Here is an 18,813-nt window from a genome sequence, read left to right as displayed (position 1 = left end):
CTCCTGCAACTGACAATGTTTATGTGTCCCAACGGCCAGCCAGCCCAGCCGGAATTGACTTGTTTGAATTTGAGAACCAGCCCTCAGTGTATGAGCTTGAGATTCTGAATCTGTTCCCAAATCTCATAAAGATGTACATGCAATACAACACTCCAACTCCATCCAGTGCACCAGTGAAATGGCTGTTGAGTTTAGGTGGATTGGTGCTTTTCTTCGAAAGGTACAGACTATCTGATAGAAGGTTTGAGAAGCATCTGCAGATGCGATATAATCACTGTGATATAATCACCAAAAGAAAACAATAAAGCATAGGTAATTTTCTGGGTAGCCACAAAATGAGACTGTATCAACAGCCTGAATGTAGCATGCAATAGCATTTTCTGTTTTGTTAATTTGGTAAAGTTTGGGGGCAGCACGGTGGTTAGCACTGTTGCTGCCCAGCAAGAAGGTCCTGAGTTCAATTCTTTCTGTGTGGAGTTTGCATGTTCTCCCCGTGTTTGCATGGGTTCTCCTCAGGTACTCAGGCTTCCTCCCACCGTCCAAAGACATGCAGTTTGTGGGGATAGGTTAATTGATTAATCTAAATTGCCCATAGGTGTGAATGGTTGTCTGTCTCTGTGTGTTAGCCCTGCAACGGACTGGAGACTTGTCCAAGGTGTACCCCGCCTCTCGCCCTATGACGGCTGGGATAGGCTCCAGCGACTCTGAAAAGGATAAGCGGAAGCGAATGGATGGATGGCTGGATGGATTTCAGTGTTATTTGTAAACTGTTAATGAACAATCAAGAATACAGAGCTCTTTAAAGCCTTGTTTATTTGAAGTATTAAAATTACAGAAACATTTGATTACAGTTATAGCCCACATGTGACACCTGGATGATTAAGAGAAATTGTATATGAAGTCCCCTAGATGATTTCACAATATTTTTCCTGACACATGCGCTGCATACATATAGGTGTTTTGTATAATTGGGAGAAATTGTGTCAAACTGGATTAGTATGACAAATATGTGAATCTTATCACTGGTTGAGAAACTCTGATAGATGTCTCAATTTGGACAAGGCTGGTAGTGTGAGTATTTCCTCATGAAAGGCCTGTGGCCTTAAGAAAAAAGTGTTTACATTTATTCAAATTACATAAAGGTCATATAACTGCCATGTAACTTCACCCAGACATATGTTTCAAGTTCAATAATATTCACATTTGTCTTATCCCTCATTAAATGCACCATATCCCTTTCTGTTCACAAATGACATCATTATCTGTCCATTTTCTAGCTACCTGCCTATGTAACTCTATTTTATTTTCTACCCTTCTCTATTTGCCTGCCTCTCTGTCCCAATAGTTTGGGAAGATCCTTTATTCTATCATGTCTGCCAAGATGCTGTCATCTTCTTCAACGTCCACTTTGATCTTCTTGCCCACGAGCTGCTGCATATGTTCTGGAGGGATACCCTTTGGCTCACCAACCTTCACTGCAAACATGTCCAGGCTCAGCACTGTTGCTTTAGGGATTTTCACCTTAGCAATGACTGACTTGCCCAACTGGAGTAGAAAAAGAATAGAAATACATAAAAGATGTATTTTAATCCAGCTCATGTACGTTTTGCAAATTTGCACAGTTATGGATGTTCAGTGAACTGAAGAGGGTGGACGTAAACACAGTTAACAATGACTGGTTTGATAGTGTTATGACATGGTAGAATTTCAAAACTCAAGTCAAATGACTCAAACTGACCTTATCATGGCAGGTCTTCTCGCATGGTAACATTTGCTTGACTGGTGACCCCATTGCTGTTTCCACCAGTCGTATTGCTCGGACCAGTTCTGCCAGCTCAGAGGGCTCCAGGGATGCCTCATGGTCATTTCCCTTCCAGGTCTTATCCAGGGTCACATGGCGTTCCACAACTTTTGCTCCCATCGCCACAGCAGCCACAGTGATGTAGATCCCTTTCTCATGACCAGAATATCCAATTGGAACATCTGGAAATTCCTCCTGGTATTTCTTTTAAAAAAAGAAGTAGAAAATAAAAAAGCCTATAGTATTATTGTCTGCTGCACGCACTGCCTCTTTGTGTACCTGTAACTGTCATACAATACAATGCTAAGACATACACAAACAATTTAATTTAAAATCTAAACACAAGTCTGAGTATATTACAGTCAAATGTGTTGTACTGCCCAACACAATCACGGGTTTTCATTGACAGGTGTCTTCTCTCCAGAATCAGCATCTACTTTGTGATTGTGTTATATGACACTGTAAAATCATGTAACATTTAGGGGCTGGATTTGAAAGTAATTGTTTAGCTAGCTGTTGTGTACTATAAAACCGCTAATGTTTATAGTAATGTGCCATTTACAGTGCACTGGCAGTTTGTATTCTCTGTATACTACTGCAATGAAGCTTTCATTCATGATATATGTTAATCATTAGATTCTAAGTATATGTGAACATAAAGGACAGATAGGAATTGAATTTAGACTAGTTTATGTTGATCTGATTAGAGCAAATCCTTGACTCTTGGAGTAAACAAAATAGTATCTGCTGAACCTATTTCCCACTTCAAATCTATAACTAATAAAAAGCTAATATAGCTGATACAATCATATGTAAAAACAATATAAAAATATTTTCTCGTACATTTCATGTAGTTTTTGGCATATTGATTATTTCACCACATTTTACCCAGAGGAGATGATGATGATGTTCATTCATCTTACCCTGATCACACTGAGGTTGACATCTTTAGGATCCAGAGGGTAGGCGCTGGTGCACTGCAGGAGAGTAAATTTCTGGTTGTGCTCCTTTACTGTCTTGTAGACACGGCGTATGGTTTCCATGGACTGCATCCCAGTGGATACCACCATTGGTCGCCCTGACAATGATAGATTTGTATATATGTAACCCAACAGACTTATTAATAAATGTAGTTAATATTTTAAGCAATAAATAAAACATATTAATAATTGTTTTATTATAGGTAAATAATTCACAATTAATTATTTATTAACCTTAATTACACATAATTAATTCATATTTAAAATGTATTATGTCATTATTTTTATAATCCCACTGGATTTATACAGCTACATGTTGAAATAGTCTGCAATACAAACAGCAAACAAACTTCCATTTACAGCTCGTTAATCCTGCCCACTTTTATACCTGTCCAATGCAGTTTCTCATTTTTCTTTTCGTTCTTTTTTTTTCTTTTTTTACAAAGGACCACACCCACCTTGTTACACAGTGTTTAATTCACTCCACACTGTCAGTTTCGTGTTTCCTTAACATTGAGGTAAGAGTGCTGTTGAGGTGTAATACAACAAAGGCCTGTACCTTTTCTGGCTGTCTTTTCCAGATATGGGAAGTTGTTTGCATCGCAGGACGCAACTTTGAAGAACGGCACATCCAGCTCATGGAGAAACTCCACAGCCATCTATGAATATCAAGGTAATTGAGGCACAGAGTATCATCAGTGATCTGTGATATATGTACTGTTCTACGTGTTAGTTATGTGCCTACAGTATGAAAAAGAATGTAAACACTATTAATTCTACATTTTCAGGACAGAATTTGAAACTTTCATTAATTTCTGATGCTCTGTGCATGGTGAAATCATTATCATCATTTTTTGTACATTTTCTTCCAAGTTTTGTTTTTTTCAGGGCTACACATACATTACCGCATCAAAAGTAATAAAACATTTAAAGTGAATGTTCCTGATAATACATAGTTATTTGCAGCTCATACCTCATCCATGCCAGAGGCGGTGAGAAAGATGCCGATGTCCTCTGCATACTTTTTTAGTTCCCTGTATTGATCATGACTGAACTCCAAGTGACGCTTGTGGTCACCGTACGTTTTCCCCCAGGAATGCTTTGAATTGTAGGGGCGCTCCAAGGCTCGCTTGCTGAATTTGCACTCTAATTCACTTTTCTGGAATTTGGCACAGTCAGCACCACAGTCCTGATAAGAGAAGAGATGAGAAGAGATAGCAAGGCAAGATAGTGATTTTACAGTTCAAATATTTTTTCATCATCATTCACAGGCAGACTATCACATCCTAAATTTACCTTTGCCATCTTGATCATTTTCTTGGCAATCTCAATGTCTCCCTGGTGGTTTTGTCCAATTTCAGCAATAATGAAACATGGATGGGAGCCCCCGATCATTCTGCCAGGACACAGTTCAAACTGCAGAGACATAGTGGCGACAGAAAGTTAACAGGCTAAAATTCTGAGTGGAGTCAAATTCACAGTTGAATCTCAAATGACGAAGGCTTCCAGGTTGAAAGAAAGAGGAAGATGCTGTTGGACACATTGCTACTTATAATCCTGGGAAGGCCCGCCTCTGCAACACCTAAATTTGCATGTTATTCAGGTTTGACTTATACACCTACTGTTTGTTTTTTGTTTTATTTTTTTCTATCCATGAGAACTAGCAGTGGTCCGTTTCTTCTGCCCAGATAGATCGTTGAGGATGACTGGATGATCCTGTATCTAAATAGGTCATTTAACAATTTCTGCCAAATTTCAATCAGGCACCATGTTTCCTCCATAAATGGTGCTGGTCTTGATAGTGTGGAGTGGTCCTTGTTTGTCATCATTTCTACAGTTGAGCCTTTGTGGTTCTGTATATGTTGCTGCAGTTTGGGATAATCTGTGTAATCGCTTGCTGTGTGGTGTATGAATGGCAGAACAGATAGAAACAGAGGCTACAAGCCTGATTGCACGACTGAAGCATTTTGACGCAGTTTGTTACCAGTTTGTTAGCTAAGCTCTGGCTGGTGGGTTGAGATTGACATGCACTAAGCTCTATCATTACTCCGGGTTTCTGGTTCGCTTTGTGTTGTGTTAGAATGCCATCTGTGCAGATGTGTACAAAAAACTAAAGTTGTATTAGCAGTATGCTACAGGGATTTATGTCCTGCATGCATTTTCCATTCTACTATTTCACTCTTGTGCTTTGTGCAATAAAAACAAAAGACATGCATAAGGCATGCATTTTGCTGAAGCAAAAAAGAAGTTTATTTGGCAAAGAATATATTGACAATGAAGTCATTAAGTGCCAAGTGTTTAAGTTCCAAACAGATAATTCATTTCAGAAGCTTTCTAGGAAGAGGTGTGGCTTTTTTTAAGTCATTCAACAAACCAATAAGCCACGTGTACACAAAGAACGTAAAATCTAACTGACATGATAAGACAAACAAATGGAAAATAAAATGGATCAGAACCACTATATAAAAAGTTGTGACACCACACCTACAATTGTCATGCTTGTCATCCCATATGGAAAAGATATATATAAATCTTATAAAGTTTGTATCTGTCTTGTGTGAAACTTGTATGAAAAGCATACAAGAGTGAAAACAGGTATAAGATCCCTTGAAAAATTATATAATGAAACTTGTATGTTTTGGATACTTACTAAAACAATGTATGAAAGTAATGAGAAAGTGGCCACTTTCATGAGTAAATCTGTCACGGTCTGGCTGGCAGACCGTGGGGATGTGGGGAAAGGAGGACCCAAAACGCAGACTCTGCGATGCAAACAGTGCTCTTTATTCACAGTGAAAAGCTGTAAACACAATAACTCCCTGCTCCCAGTGAATTTTTATCTTCAGTTGCTCTGTTACTTTAATTCATCTCTATGACTCCCATATAACTTCAAACTTTGAAGCTTCCATTATCATTGTCTTAGAGGACAAAGAAAGAATGCCCCTAGGAAACCAAACAATGTTTACTTAGTTCGTGAAGTTTCACTTGTATTATTGACCTTATGAAAGGGTCTAATTCAATCTATGTTGATACCACAACAGCTTTTATGGTATTACATTATTATATTCCACTATAACAAAGCCTTGTAGGTTCTGTTGTCCAGAGAGTAGGCACCTGCCGTTGCAAACAGCACACCATTTCAAGCATTAGTGATAGTAATAGATTTTTGCTCAGCCATCAGATTTAACAGACCTAGTCTGATCAATTCAACTGATGGAAATGCAATGGTATTACTTGTCAAGCATGGGGAATACTTACAAAAATGTCTATAATTCTCAAACAATACCTGAAAGCTGAGTTTTCACTTCAGGCACAACTTACGGTCTGTGTTTTTTACTCTGTACACCACATACCAACAAAACTACAGAAATTATGTCTTTGTGTAAACTGTAAACAAAAAGCAAAACAAAAATATCCTACACATCTTGTATTTACAATATAGGACACATAAAACATATCAAATTTTTAAACTTTAAACATTTTATTGAGAACCTAATGTAAGAGAAATATGCTTTCTAGTCCCTGTCAGGACTCTTGCTGCAGCATTTTGAATTAACTGAAGGCTTTTCAGGGAGTTTTTGATAATAATGAATTACAGTAGTCCAGCCTGGAAGTAATAAATGCACGAACTAGTTTTTCAGCGTCACTCTGAGACAGGATATTTCTAACTGTAGAGATGTTGTGCAAATGGAAGAAAGCAGTCCTACATATTTGTTTAATATGTGCGTTGAAGGACATGTCCTGGTAAAAAATGACTCCAAGGTTCCTGACAGTGTTACTGGGGGTCAAAGTAATGCCATCATAAGCCTTTATAACAGGCAAGGGTAGTACTCGTTTTGGCTCTGTTTTTTCCCCATGCAGAAAACTGAAACATTTTTATTTTTAATAATACAACCTATTAATGGTATAACCGTAGAGGAAAATAAATCTTTAAAAAAGCACCAGAGACTAAACTATTTGTGAAGAGTCAAGTACAAAGAGCCCAAACGGCACAGTACTAGAGCAGAACAATGTCAAAATTTATAGAAATGTATAAATTAGGGCACAGTATAGAAAACATGAGATTTGTTTTATACATTGTGGATCTGTAGCTGACAGTTGATACCTCATGACCTTAGGCTAAGGTCTTGCAATGTTCACATTGTGACAGTTTGTGAATAGTTTGCTTTGTCTTTCATTATCTAAGAAAGCACCATGAGTAGATGTCACCAAGGACAGTGTTAATCTGAGTGGTGAAACTAAAGGCCATGAAATATTTGGGGAAATTCCTAACACCTGCCCTAACCTAAGATCAATAAAACTTTCATATGCAACTGTCGGTTTCCTGCCTCAACAGGGAGAGTGAACCTTCATGTAACCGCAACATTCCCTTTTTTACTACTACTATTACATACTACAATAAAAGCACATAATCTGTCATTGTGATGACTAAGCGCACACCTTGATCACATTGAGATTGACCACTTTAGGGTCCAAAGGGTAGGCACTGGTGTACCGCAGGAAGGTGGTGTTCTGCTTGCGCTCCTTGGAGACACAGTGTTTGGTTTCCATGGACTGCATCCCAGTGGAAATCACCATAGGTCAAAGATAAGCAACGTTTAACACCCAAAGAGTCATTTGGACCATGTTTCTATGGAAAAGAAAACACCGGGAGCCGCAAATACTTGTTGACATCTAAAATAAAAATAACTGTATATATTGGGGGTTTTGTTTTTTTATCTTTATGCTTTGTATAAACAACTATAGTGTTCTGCTTATGAAATTCACAAAGTGCTACAGAGAAAATTAAAAGTTATTTATGTAATGAACACATTTTGAACTCTTAAAAAATGATAACAACAAAGTAAGACACCCAGTCGAAAGTCTCTTTTTAAAACCCTTGGAGGGTCTTAAGGACATTTATTGTCCTTAGGCCTAAAGGTGGATGTCTTTTTAAGGACCCTCCAAGGGTTAATTAATTAAGAAGCTGAACTTAAATTATCCATGTATCAAACAAAAAATTGTTGTAAACCATCATCATTATATCTCCTTTGGGCTTTCACAGCCTGTAGCGGAGCCTTGACCTGAATTTAAAAAATATATATTTGGAAAACAGCACTATGCTACTAAAAAATTAAACATAAATATTTGCAAAATAACTGCATAAATATTTATTTTACCTAGTTATTGTGTGTGGTGGGGCGTGGACTGCAGGGGAGGCGGACGCACCTGAGCGGCATCTGCAATCACATCTCGCCGGCTTAAAGTCTGTATGTGTCGGGCTGTGAGCTTGAAAGCTAAAGCCAGCTGTGTGCACAGCAACTGTGTGAGAAAAGTGGTCAATAAAGAGATGCTGCTAGGCGTGTTCGTGCAAACATCGTCGAGTCTACCGTGGTATGTTTACAATGGGATTTTTGCCCCTAAACCTCTGCGCACACAATCTGCAAATCGGGGCTTTTATCTTTACGCAGGACTGTAAGCTGTCATCTGTGAGGTCTGAGCAGTGTTTGTTTTTAACATAGTTTATGGTGGAGAACAGCTACTTACTTTGTGGATCTGAACATCGACAATCCACAAATTAGGCATACTGATAGGCAACTCTCTGCCCAGGCATCATAATATATTCTAGTTTCATCAAATATTTTTCTTTTGTTACATTTCTCCATACAAATAAAAGAAAGTATTCTATTTATATATTATAAGATTACAATGATCTAATTTAGAACTACAAGTAAAAAAAAAAAAAAAAAAAAAAAAAAAAAAGAACCAGACACTTCAGTTAAATACTTAATTTATTTTTCCAAACCACGCCAAGCTGCAGTATAAGGACTCAAGAGTCGGATGTGGCGCCTGCCATAGGTGGTCCTGATATTATAAGATGTATTATGTGATCCAGATGAACATGGGTGTGTACTTAAAATAATAAAAATTAGCCCATCATAACAGAGCAGACAAGAGAAGATTTGGGTAGTATTTTAAAAGAAATAAAAAATTCAGTTTTGCAGTATTTGTAATTTAGCTCTACATCTTACTGTTGTACTTTTTAAATGCTGCCCACTTTTTCAGCTTTCACATGCAGTCTACATCAAAGATAAGAGGTTTTTGTTTTTCAAACCAAGAACTACTCTCACAAGGTGGGATCAGCTATAAAATGCGCTTCAAACTGCAGATTTGTTGTTTCCCCACGTCAGTTCAGATAAGATTTGAGGTTTTCAATGAAAAGCCTTGTACCTTTTTTGGCTGTTTTCTCCAGTTCTCTCTCACATACAGCTCATGAATGAACTCCACAGCTATCTATAGATATCAGATACATGTATACACACACTGAAAAATTCACACATAACAAAAAAAAAAAAAAAAAAAAAAAAAAAAAAAAGCTATGATGGAGTATATCTGGTATAATGGCTGTGTGTCTCGGCACTTAGTGTTTAAATCTCTACTAGTTGTACTTCTAGTTCTACTGGAAGGCCTGAACAGTATTCTGCAAAAGATATTGCCAATATCTTTCACAGTTGTTTAGATAGATTATGATTTGTTGACTGCATAGATCATTGCATAGGATTTACATCATTCTCAATAAATTGTGTGATTCATTGTGCTGTATGGATTGGGATTGTTATCTTGGAAGTCACCACAACGACCAGTACAGAGGTGCTTCAACGTAGGATAAAAGTAATTATTATCTTACTCAGTTGAATATAGCATTTCTATTCTACATAGTATTTTATTCTACTCCATTCCAGTGTTTTCTAATTTCTGCTACATAACTTTGCACTTTTGCTAACGAAACAAAATTTCCCACCTGTGGGACTAAAAGATCATATTATTCATTCATTGAATTGCATTAAACCTTCTTGTCCAGGAGGATAATCAACACAAACCATATATTTAAAATTCCACCCACAACACAGCAGAACCTCTTGACTGCAATGGCTTAAGTCTAAAGGTTTTTCCTGTAGTTTGGATCTCTGTATTTAAAACATGTTTTCTTTCATTGCAGCTTTAAGGAATATGGCAGTGCATCAATACTCAGTACCATACTGTCCTCTGTGGGTTGAAGTGAAATTTGCTGCACACAGGATTCATTTTTTCTTGTACCTCATCCATGCCAGAGGCTGTGAGAAAGATGCCTGTGCTGGTTTGTACACATACATGAGAGACACAAGAGTTCTTCTTTACAGATGTTTACTGTACTCCTTTTAACATACACAGGTATAACGTAGAACTGGTGAACATAAATGTACAATAAAATTATATTTCAACACTAAAACATCTTACAAAATACATTTCACAAAAATAAAACAAACACGACACTTTGGCCTGCAAGTGGACAAACCGGCGTATTTGGAAACTAAGTACTTATTTCTTTCTTGGCTTGATATTCAAAGGCTAGACCGTCACTATAGCTGTGTCTCAATTCAGGGGCTGCATCCTTCAGAGGACCTGGCCTTCGCGGTCTACATGGGCCAGGACCTCTGAAGACCGAGAAGGCTGGAAGTGTGAGGATGTGAAATGGGACGGTCTAGCCTTCAGATTTGCATCACCGCTGTAATAAACTCAGCTGTTGGCTCCTTGCTATATAAAATATAACAGGACATTGGAGTAAATTGTCTACCATCTCACACTTCTGTTTAATCCGTTTTCTGTTTGACATTTTATTCAGCTGTGTGAAAACTATAACTTTAATCTCAGCCAAACAGATTTACTCAAGAATAAATAAAACACTGAAAAAAGCCAAACAATAACATTTTTAAGTTATTTAAGTGATTTATATATCATGTTTAACTTGAGTAGCAAAAGACGCCGTGGGGTCTGAAAACATTACTGATGAGGCACTCATCAGTAATGTTTGTATAGTGTGCCTAAAATGTTGCATAATTTTACTGAAAGATCTTTTACTTTGTGGTAATCTTAGATGAGTAGTTTTATGGACAAAACCCACCAGGTCATTCAGTGTTCCCTTAGTGCTAATCAGTGTTGGTCAAGTTACTTGAAAAACGTAATCAGTAATGTTACGTTCCCCCCGAAGGGGTCTAGGCATGTGAGAGAGGGGACCAGTAACAAATGAGTCCGGAATCAGAATGAAAAAAGGAAAACAAACAGAGTTGTTCTGCATCAATAAAACTTTATTACAAAATGGTACAGGTTAACATTAACTTAAAGGGCCGGCAACGCCGTCTTACCAATAACGCCAAAGAAACAAAGAAAACGCTCGCAGCCAGGAAAGGCAGGAGGACTACCAAACAAACACAATAAAAAAGGAGGCACTTCCCACACTTCCTACCCTACTCCCCACCACGGGGAGACACTCTCAGGGCCCACAAGCCCACACCACTCACGCAAAGCAGCTATGCTGTTTCCACAACTCCACACTTTGAGCAGGCTAACCACACACAACGCAGAGACACCAGAGAACACCCCACACCCTGCTCACAGCTCATCCCCAGCTTATATGACCTCCGAGAGGTGATTGCTGACTGGGCCCAGGTGGTAAATGAGTCCAATGAGCAGCAGCTGTGTCCTGGGGAGAGAGAAGAGCAAGAGAGAGACGGGGGGTGGAGCAAAAGAGGAGGAGGCGGAGAAAAACACCACGCCCACACAAGGGCAGTATCAGGAGGCCCAGCTAGGGCCGTAACACCCCCTCCCATAACTACAAACCAGTGGTTTGTCATAGAACGTCCTACCCAGCTTTTAAACATATCACTTACCATCCACCATAATAACGGTTAGGCATACCCTGCCGAATCTGCCAAGACCTTTTTGATGGGTTGAAAACACTGCACGGGGTTGGCTCAAGTCCCTCAACATAGTGTCCCCAATGACAGCCAAATGTTTTTTGAGCCATCACATATGGAGAACCCATCAGGCAGCTAGAAGGCCTTACAGCAACACTTCTCTGACGCTTCTTCGCTAGGTCATGGCAAAAGGCATGCTGGTTAGCCAGAGGTGCAGGTTGAAATGGTTGTGTCACACACAATCTATCACACTGTAGGTCATCTGGACCCGAGAGACCGTCATCAGGTGGCAGATTACAATTAGTTGATCTCTGACAGTGACCAAATGACACCACTGAGCAATTATGCTCCAACTGTTGCCTAGGACTGGCAACTTTGTCGGTTTGTGAACCACAGTTCACTCTTTTGAAAGCAGATCGACTTTGCTTTGAGTTTGCTTTCAAACAGTGAGCAACCAGGTGGCCAGGTTTGTGGCAGAAGAAACAGAGCTTTGTTTTGGCTCTTGAAACCACGCCTGTATCGGCTTTGTTAGCTGGCACACTCCTAACTCTCAAGACTGACTGTTTCTGTTTGTAGGCTCCACAATTTGCTATTAAATGGCCAGACTTTAAACAAAAAAAACACTTTCGTTTCACACTGGAATGGGACACAAGTACCTCACCCTTTCGGTACTGTGTAGCTGGCACATCACTAACCTTCACTGGGGCATCGCGCCGGTCATACCTACTGACACTGGTTTTATGGACGAGCGCGAACTCATCAGCCAGCGTCGCAGCCTGCTGTAGCGAGGAAACCTTCTGTTCATTAATATATACCGCGATGCGCTCAGCAATGCAGTTCTTAAATTCCTCTATGAGCATTAGTTCCCGGATCGAAGCCAGGTCAGTGGCTTTGCAGGCCGCACACCACCGATCGAAAAGAACACCTTTTTCCCTGGCGAAATCAAGCTAGGACTGACCCTGACCTCTTCTCAACCCCCGGAAACGCTGCCTATAGGCTTCTGGGACCAGCTCATAGGCCAGCAGGATAGCCCTTTTCAGCTTGTCATAGTCCAAGCTGTCCTCAGCTGACAACGAGGAACAAACTCCTTGAGCCTTACCCGCCAGCTTACATTGGAGCAAAATGGCCCATGAATCCCGTGGCCAGTGCAAGGCCGTGGCTATTCGTTCAAACGACTCGAAGTAGCTGTCGACCTCAGTGTCACGGAACATCGGAACCAGACGACTGTTTTTCCCTACGTCAAACGGGATGTCCGCCTGACGAATGGAGGCGGTCGGAGGAAGGGAAACCTGCCGGAGTTCCAGCTGTCGCAACCTCACAGCTGTCTCTGCCTCCACCTCCACCTTCCTCAATTCGACCTCCCTAGCCCTAGCCAGTTCCGCGTCCAAACGCCTAAGCTCTAGCTCCCTTTTCAGCTGGAACTCTCTCTCACGCTGCTCCTTCTCCAGCTGGAGACGAGCCAGACGGACACGGAGCTTAGCATCCAGCTTCGAGCCTTCACTTGATTCAATGGAGAGGGGTTCGAAGCGAGGCACTGTCATGGGTTTGTTCTCAGGCAGCCCCTGATCAACAGGTGTCGACACCAATGGACCTACAGCTTGAGCTGGCGCCTGCAGAACGGGCTGAGACGCTGCACCACGCTCACCCTTAAACACTGCAATATCAAAGGTAGCCATTGACTCTAAAACAAAAACTACCTGAGGCTAACAATAACAACAAAGAAGCACCACCTCCAATACACAAATGAGAAAAAGGCGGAAAAAGTGTGGCCACAGGTTAACCAATAAATAAAAGTACCGCCGACCCTCTCCCCAGACCTGCCTACTAAAATCTTAGCCTAGTTAGCTTCTGGAGTGTACCAGGCTCGAGGCAACTTTAAAGGCTAAGCATCAAGTGCACAAAGCACCGACAAGCCTACCCCCGACAGGGAACTAATCCCCACCCGGGATTACTCCGAAAATAATAAAGGAAAAATAAAAAATGAGTGCCTGAAGGAGGAGCTTACGCTCAGCTAGACACTCCCCTTTGCTAACTGGAGAGAGAGCGCAGCAGATACAATACAACTAAACAAGCCACCGGCAAACAACTCACTAAAACTCAATTGCTGTTCCTTCCAGTCATATCCCGGACGAGCCCCCACTTTGTTACGTTCCCCCCGAAGGGGTCTAGGCATGTGAGAGAGGGGACCAGTAACAAATGAGTCCGGAATCAGAATGAAAAAAGGAAAACAAACAGAGTTGTTCTGCATCAATAAAACTTTATTACAAAATGGTACAGGTTAACATTAACTTAAAGGGCCGGCAACGCCGTCTTACCAATAACGCCAAAGAAACAAAGAAAACGCTCGCAGCCAGGAAAGGCAGGAGGACTACCAAACAAACACAATAAAAAAGGAGGCACTTCCCACACTTCCTACCCTACTCCCCACCACGGGGAGACACTCTCAGGGCCCACAAGCCCACACCACTCACGCAAAGCAGCTATGCTGTTTCCACAACTCCACACTTTGAGCAGGCTAACCACACACAACGCAGAGACACCAGAGAACACCCCACACCCTGCTCACAGCTCATCCCCAGCTTATATGACCTCCGAGAGGTGATTGCTGACTGGGCCCAGGTGGTAAATGAGTCCAATGAGCAGCAGCTGTGTCCTGGGGAGAGAGAAGAGCAAGAGAGAGACGGGGGGTGGAGCAAAAGAGGAGGAGGCGGAGAAAAACACCACGCCCACACAAGGGCAGTATCAGGAGGCCCAGCTAGGGCCGTAACAAGTAACTAATTACTTTCCCCAAAAAAGTAATCCCGTTACTTTACTGATTACGTTTTTCAAAAGTAATTAATTACTTAGTTACTTTTGAAAAAAAAAACCCACATGATTTACAACCTGAACAGGTGATAAAGCGATAGATCTCTCAGCCCAATTATACTTTTTCTGCCTAATCCATCATACAAAATGTAATCAAATGGAAAAGTCTCTTTTTAAAACTCGTTTTATTAGTTTTAATCTTTTAGCTTTATGCATCAAGCAAACATTAAATTATATGCAACATTCACTCACTAGAAGAAATTTGTTTAACATTTGAACCTATTTTCTGCACAAATCTACGCCCTTGGTTTAGATACCTTGATTTCCTTTACTTACATTGTGAAGCCGGTGGCGTCCTCCCAACACCCGCTCTACATCACTCCTCTCCGGCACCCACCCACAAGGGCAGCGCTCCAAACTCCGCCCGCCTCTGCCTTAGGCTCAAGCGTGTACCAGGGCTCTCGTTTCCTTGTCCTCGGGTCTAGCCGCTGGCAAAATATCCTCTGGTTCTGCTCATCTCTGTCTCAGCCCAGGACGCCGGGCCTTCCACAACCTGCCACCACCACCAGTCGCACTCCACTCTCTCAGAATGTCCTCTGTCCTCTCACCTCCCAGGCTGCCTCTTCTGGCTTCTGTGCTGCTCCCCACGACAACTGCCTGCCACCAGCTACCACTCCATTTCTCGCCTTCTCTCTGCTCTGCCAGGCCCTTTTATTCACCTCTGTGCCTTCCGACTTTTACTTCCTCTAGATAGTCAAGTTTGATCGTCTTCTCGGCGCTCCGCCAGGGCCGTGACCGACCCCGGGTATGTCCAATTAGTGATTAGAAGTGGGCGGAGTCTCAACAGTGCACATCAACAAATATACGCAGTTAGAACATGCAATCACTGCAAGGATAACAACACTGAAAAAGAAAGAAAAAACGCAGAGCACTGCAACACATGCATAACAACATATGCAAAGTTAATACGGGTCAATTGCGCCCTGGGCGCAACTTCCTTTTTTTTTAAATCCAAAACAATTTGGATACTTTTCATCGGTCCCCTCCCCAGTCTTACAAGGCGTAACATGTTGCTGGCTGAGTGGCATCCAAAAATAAATGTGGGTTTTATAGATAATTGGATAACTTTCTGGGGAAAACCTTGTCTTGTTAAGTGAGACGGAATCCATCCCACTTTGGATAGAGCAGCTCGTTTTCTAAAAACCTGTTGAAATTTATTCTGTGGCACCAAAGAGTAAAACAGTTAAATGTGGACTATTAAACATGGGGTCTCTCTCTTTTAAGTCCCTGTTGGTATATGATTTAATAATTGATCAACATATTGATGTACTCTGCTTTACAGAAACCCAGTTACGGCACCATAATTATATTTGCTTAAATGATTCCAGACAAAGTTTCAATTAATTTGAAAGCCGAATTCTTAACCTTGTCCACCCTAACAAGATGTATTATGTAGCATAGCATAGCATAGCATCTTTATTTATAACGCACTTTACATCCAACAATGTTGACCAAAGTGCTACAAATATAAAACAGAGAGGAAACAGTTTAAATTACATATAAAATATCTTAAAATTAAAAATAATATAATTAATAAGAAACGTATTAAGAGACATCAACAAGTCCTGCTGTGCTAAAAGCCAAGGTAAATAAATATGTTTTAAGACGTGATTTAAAAACAGATAAGGAAGGTGCCTGTCTAACATGTAAAGGCAACTCATTCCACAATTTTGGTGCTGCCACAGCAAACGCCCGATCCCCTCTGAGCTTACGATTAGTCCTGGGCACGCTCAGGAGGAGCTGGTCTGCCAACCTGAGGGACCGGGAAGGTATGTATGGATGAAGAAGCTCAGAGAGGTACACAGGGGCAGCATTGGACAAACATTTAAAAACAAATAAAAGCAGCTTAAAATGGATCCTAAAATGCACGGGCAGCCAATGAAGTGAATATAAAACTGGGGTGATATGCTCATATCTACGAGTGCCAGTTAAAAGGCGTGCAGCAGCATTCTGGACTAACTGCAGTCGAAAAACAGAAGATCGACTCACCCCAAAATAAAGAGAATTACAGTAATCCAGCCGAACGGTTACAAAAGCGTGGATTACTGTTTCAAATTGCTGTCTCGTAAGAAAGTGCTTAATTTTGGCCAGTTGCCTCAGATGAAAGAAACTAGACCTTACAACCAACCCGATCTGGCTTTCAAGCTTAAACTCAGGATCCATTTTAAAACCCAGATTAACAATCTCTGGTTTACAGAATGATTTCAGGGATTGCAAATCAACATACGGAACAGCAGTGGAGGCAGGTCTGAACACCATTACTTCAGTTTTAGAAACATTAAAACAAAGAAAGTTTAGCGCCAACCACGACTTGACGTCCTCCAGACATATTTGTAAACGATTTACAGACGACCCATCTTTCTTTCTAAGAGGAACATAAATCTGGCAGTCATCTGCATAACAGTGAAACGAGAGTCTGTGTTTTCTAAAAATTGAGCCCAATGTAAGTAAATAAAGTGAAAACAGGATAGGGCCCAGAATGGAACCCTGTGGTACTCCATGAGACAACGGAGCACGGGAGGACTCACAGTTTCCTAAGCGAACTGAAAAGGTTTGTTTTGTTAAGTAAGACCTGAACCATTTCAGAGCCACACCTGTTATACCGACACACTGCTCCAAACGTGAGATTAAAATTTCATGGTCTACAGTGTCAAATGCAGCAGTTAAATCGAGTAAAATAAGAATGACACTTTCACCAGAATCACATGATAAAAATATATCATTAAAAATTCTTAAAAGTGCTGATTCAGTGCTATGCATTGCTTTAAAACCAGATTGAAAAATCTCCTGAACATTTTGTGCATTCAAGTATGAGATCAATTGGTCATATACAATATTTTCCAAGACTTTATGTAAAAAGGGCAGCTTAGATATTGGTCTAAAGTTCTCAAACGCTGTGTTTGTATCTAGCCCAGGTTTCTTAAGAAGTGGTTGCACAATTGCATCTTTGAAATTCTTTGGAACCACACCTGAAGTAAGGCTGCTATTTAAAATGGTTAAAATAGTTGGACCTATGGTAGAAAAAACTTCTTTCAGAAAAAGGGGAGGGATAGGATCATAAGGTGAGCCTACAGGCTTTAAATGATCCACCACCTCCTGTAGCTGAGCAAGAGTAACCGACTCAAACTGTTGAAAGACAGCTGAGCAAATTGGAAGATCAGAGGGGTCAGATGTGGGCAAAATAATCTGCGCCCTAGCCGAGGCTACCTTGTTTATAAAGAAGTGCAGAAACCTTTCACACATTTACAGCGCTAATGCTTTAACGTGCTAACACGTTGACATTGTGCAGCCCCATGCACAGGGTGATCCGCACTAACTCGCTAACGGAGATTTGCAGCGTTATGCAGTTATGGCATTAACGTCATTTTAACGAGAGTAACGCTGGCAGCACTAATATTAAGTAATTCATAGTATTCAGAATACGTTACTCTCATTAAGTAACTTAACGGAATACGTTGCAAAATACATTTTGGGCCAAGTATTCTGTAATCTGTAGTGAAATACATTTTAAAAGTAACCTTCCCAACACTGGTTGTAAGGTAAGTGAGGTTCTTGTGATCTGTCACTATAGTAGGCTACTCGGCTCCCTACAGCTAGTGATGCCATTTCTCCAGCGCCAACTTCACTGTGAGCAGCCTCCGATGAGTCATGTCATAATTATGTTCTGTATGGGCATCTTATGTTTTGTGTTAATTCATATTTTGTATTAGTTCTTAGGGTTTGGTTTTTGTGTTTAGTGTTTTATCAGCCCTACCTGTGTCTGTCCTCTGTGCTCTGTTCGTGTCCCTGAGTTTGTGTTGTAAAACGGTCTGTGTGTTTCCTGTTTTACTTTGAAGGTTTGTGTCTTGTCTTGTGAATTAGGTTCAGCTGTGCTCCCCTCCTGTGTGTCATTCCCTTATTACCATGTGTGTATTTATAGTGTGTATTTGCCTGTGTTCCTTGTCGCATCGTCTGCATTACTCTGTGTTACTCAGTGTTTCTCTGCATATCTCTGTCCCTCTCTACCCCTCTCCGCACTGCTTTCTCCATGTCTTTTCTGTGTACCTTCATGAGTTATGGTTTTGTTATTATTAGCTTTTCCCAGTTTAGGTTTATGTTCATTTCTGCCCTCGCCATGGTTATTTTTCACTGTAAATAAACTCACTTGCACCTCTGCCGCTGTCTCCTATTTGGATCCTCCTTCTCACCTCCACACGACTGCTGCCCCAGCTGTGCCACCACCTGGGCATGACACAGAGTGTCTCTCTGATTTCTCAGACTTTTTATCTGATAGTGCTCAGCTCAGATCCATGCAGATGCTAAAAATGATAGCCTCAACACAGCACTTAATCTGTTATTAGACTTAATTGGCTTTTATCAAAATGTAAAAGAACCCACACACCACCTGATAACATTTACATTAACAATAATTGATTACAAACCAGTGGAGAGTAGATTTCTTCACAGACTATGT

The 18,813-nt window shown here is 40.8% G+C and overlaps 1 protein-coding gene across 1 annotated transcript; it reads right to left on the bottom strand.

Moving 5' to 3' along the window:
- Window positions 1-810: 810 nt before the first annotated feature.
- LOC146572926 (N-acetylneuraminate-9-phosphate synthase-like) lies at window positions 811-4,355 on the bottom strand. Its single transcript, XM_085278703.1, has 6 exons — window positions 4,078-4,355; window positions 3,755-3,970; window positions 3,341-3,440; window positions 2,725-2,879; window positions 1,739-2,005; window positions 811-1,545 (listed from the first exon to the last, which is right to left on the bottom strand). Exons 1-6 carry the CDS (start codon window positions 4,207-4,209, stop codon window positions 1,360-1,362), a joined length of 1,056 nt encoding a protein of 351 aa, XP_085134829.1. The 5' UTR covers window positions 4,210-4,355; the 3' UTR covers window positions 811-1,359.
- Window positions 4,356-18,813: the final 14,458 nt, after the last annotated feature.

Source organism: Mchenga conophoros, linkage group LG6, assembly GCF_057382185.1.
Source record: "Mchenga conophoros isolate Kocher_MC1m ecotype Shallow Benthic linkage group LG6, M_conophoros_male_GT1.1, whole genome shotgun sequence".
NCBI classification, from domain to species: Eukaryota; Metazoa; Chordata; class Actinopteri; order Cichliformes; family Cichlidae; genus Mchenga; species Mchenga conophoros.
The sequence above is the reverse complement of the archived record's forward strand: the minus strand, read 5'-3'. Positions and strand labels throughout refer to the sequence as shown.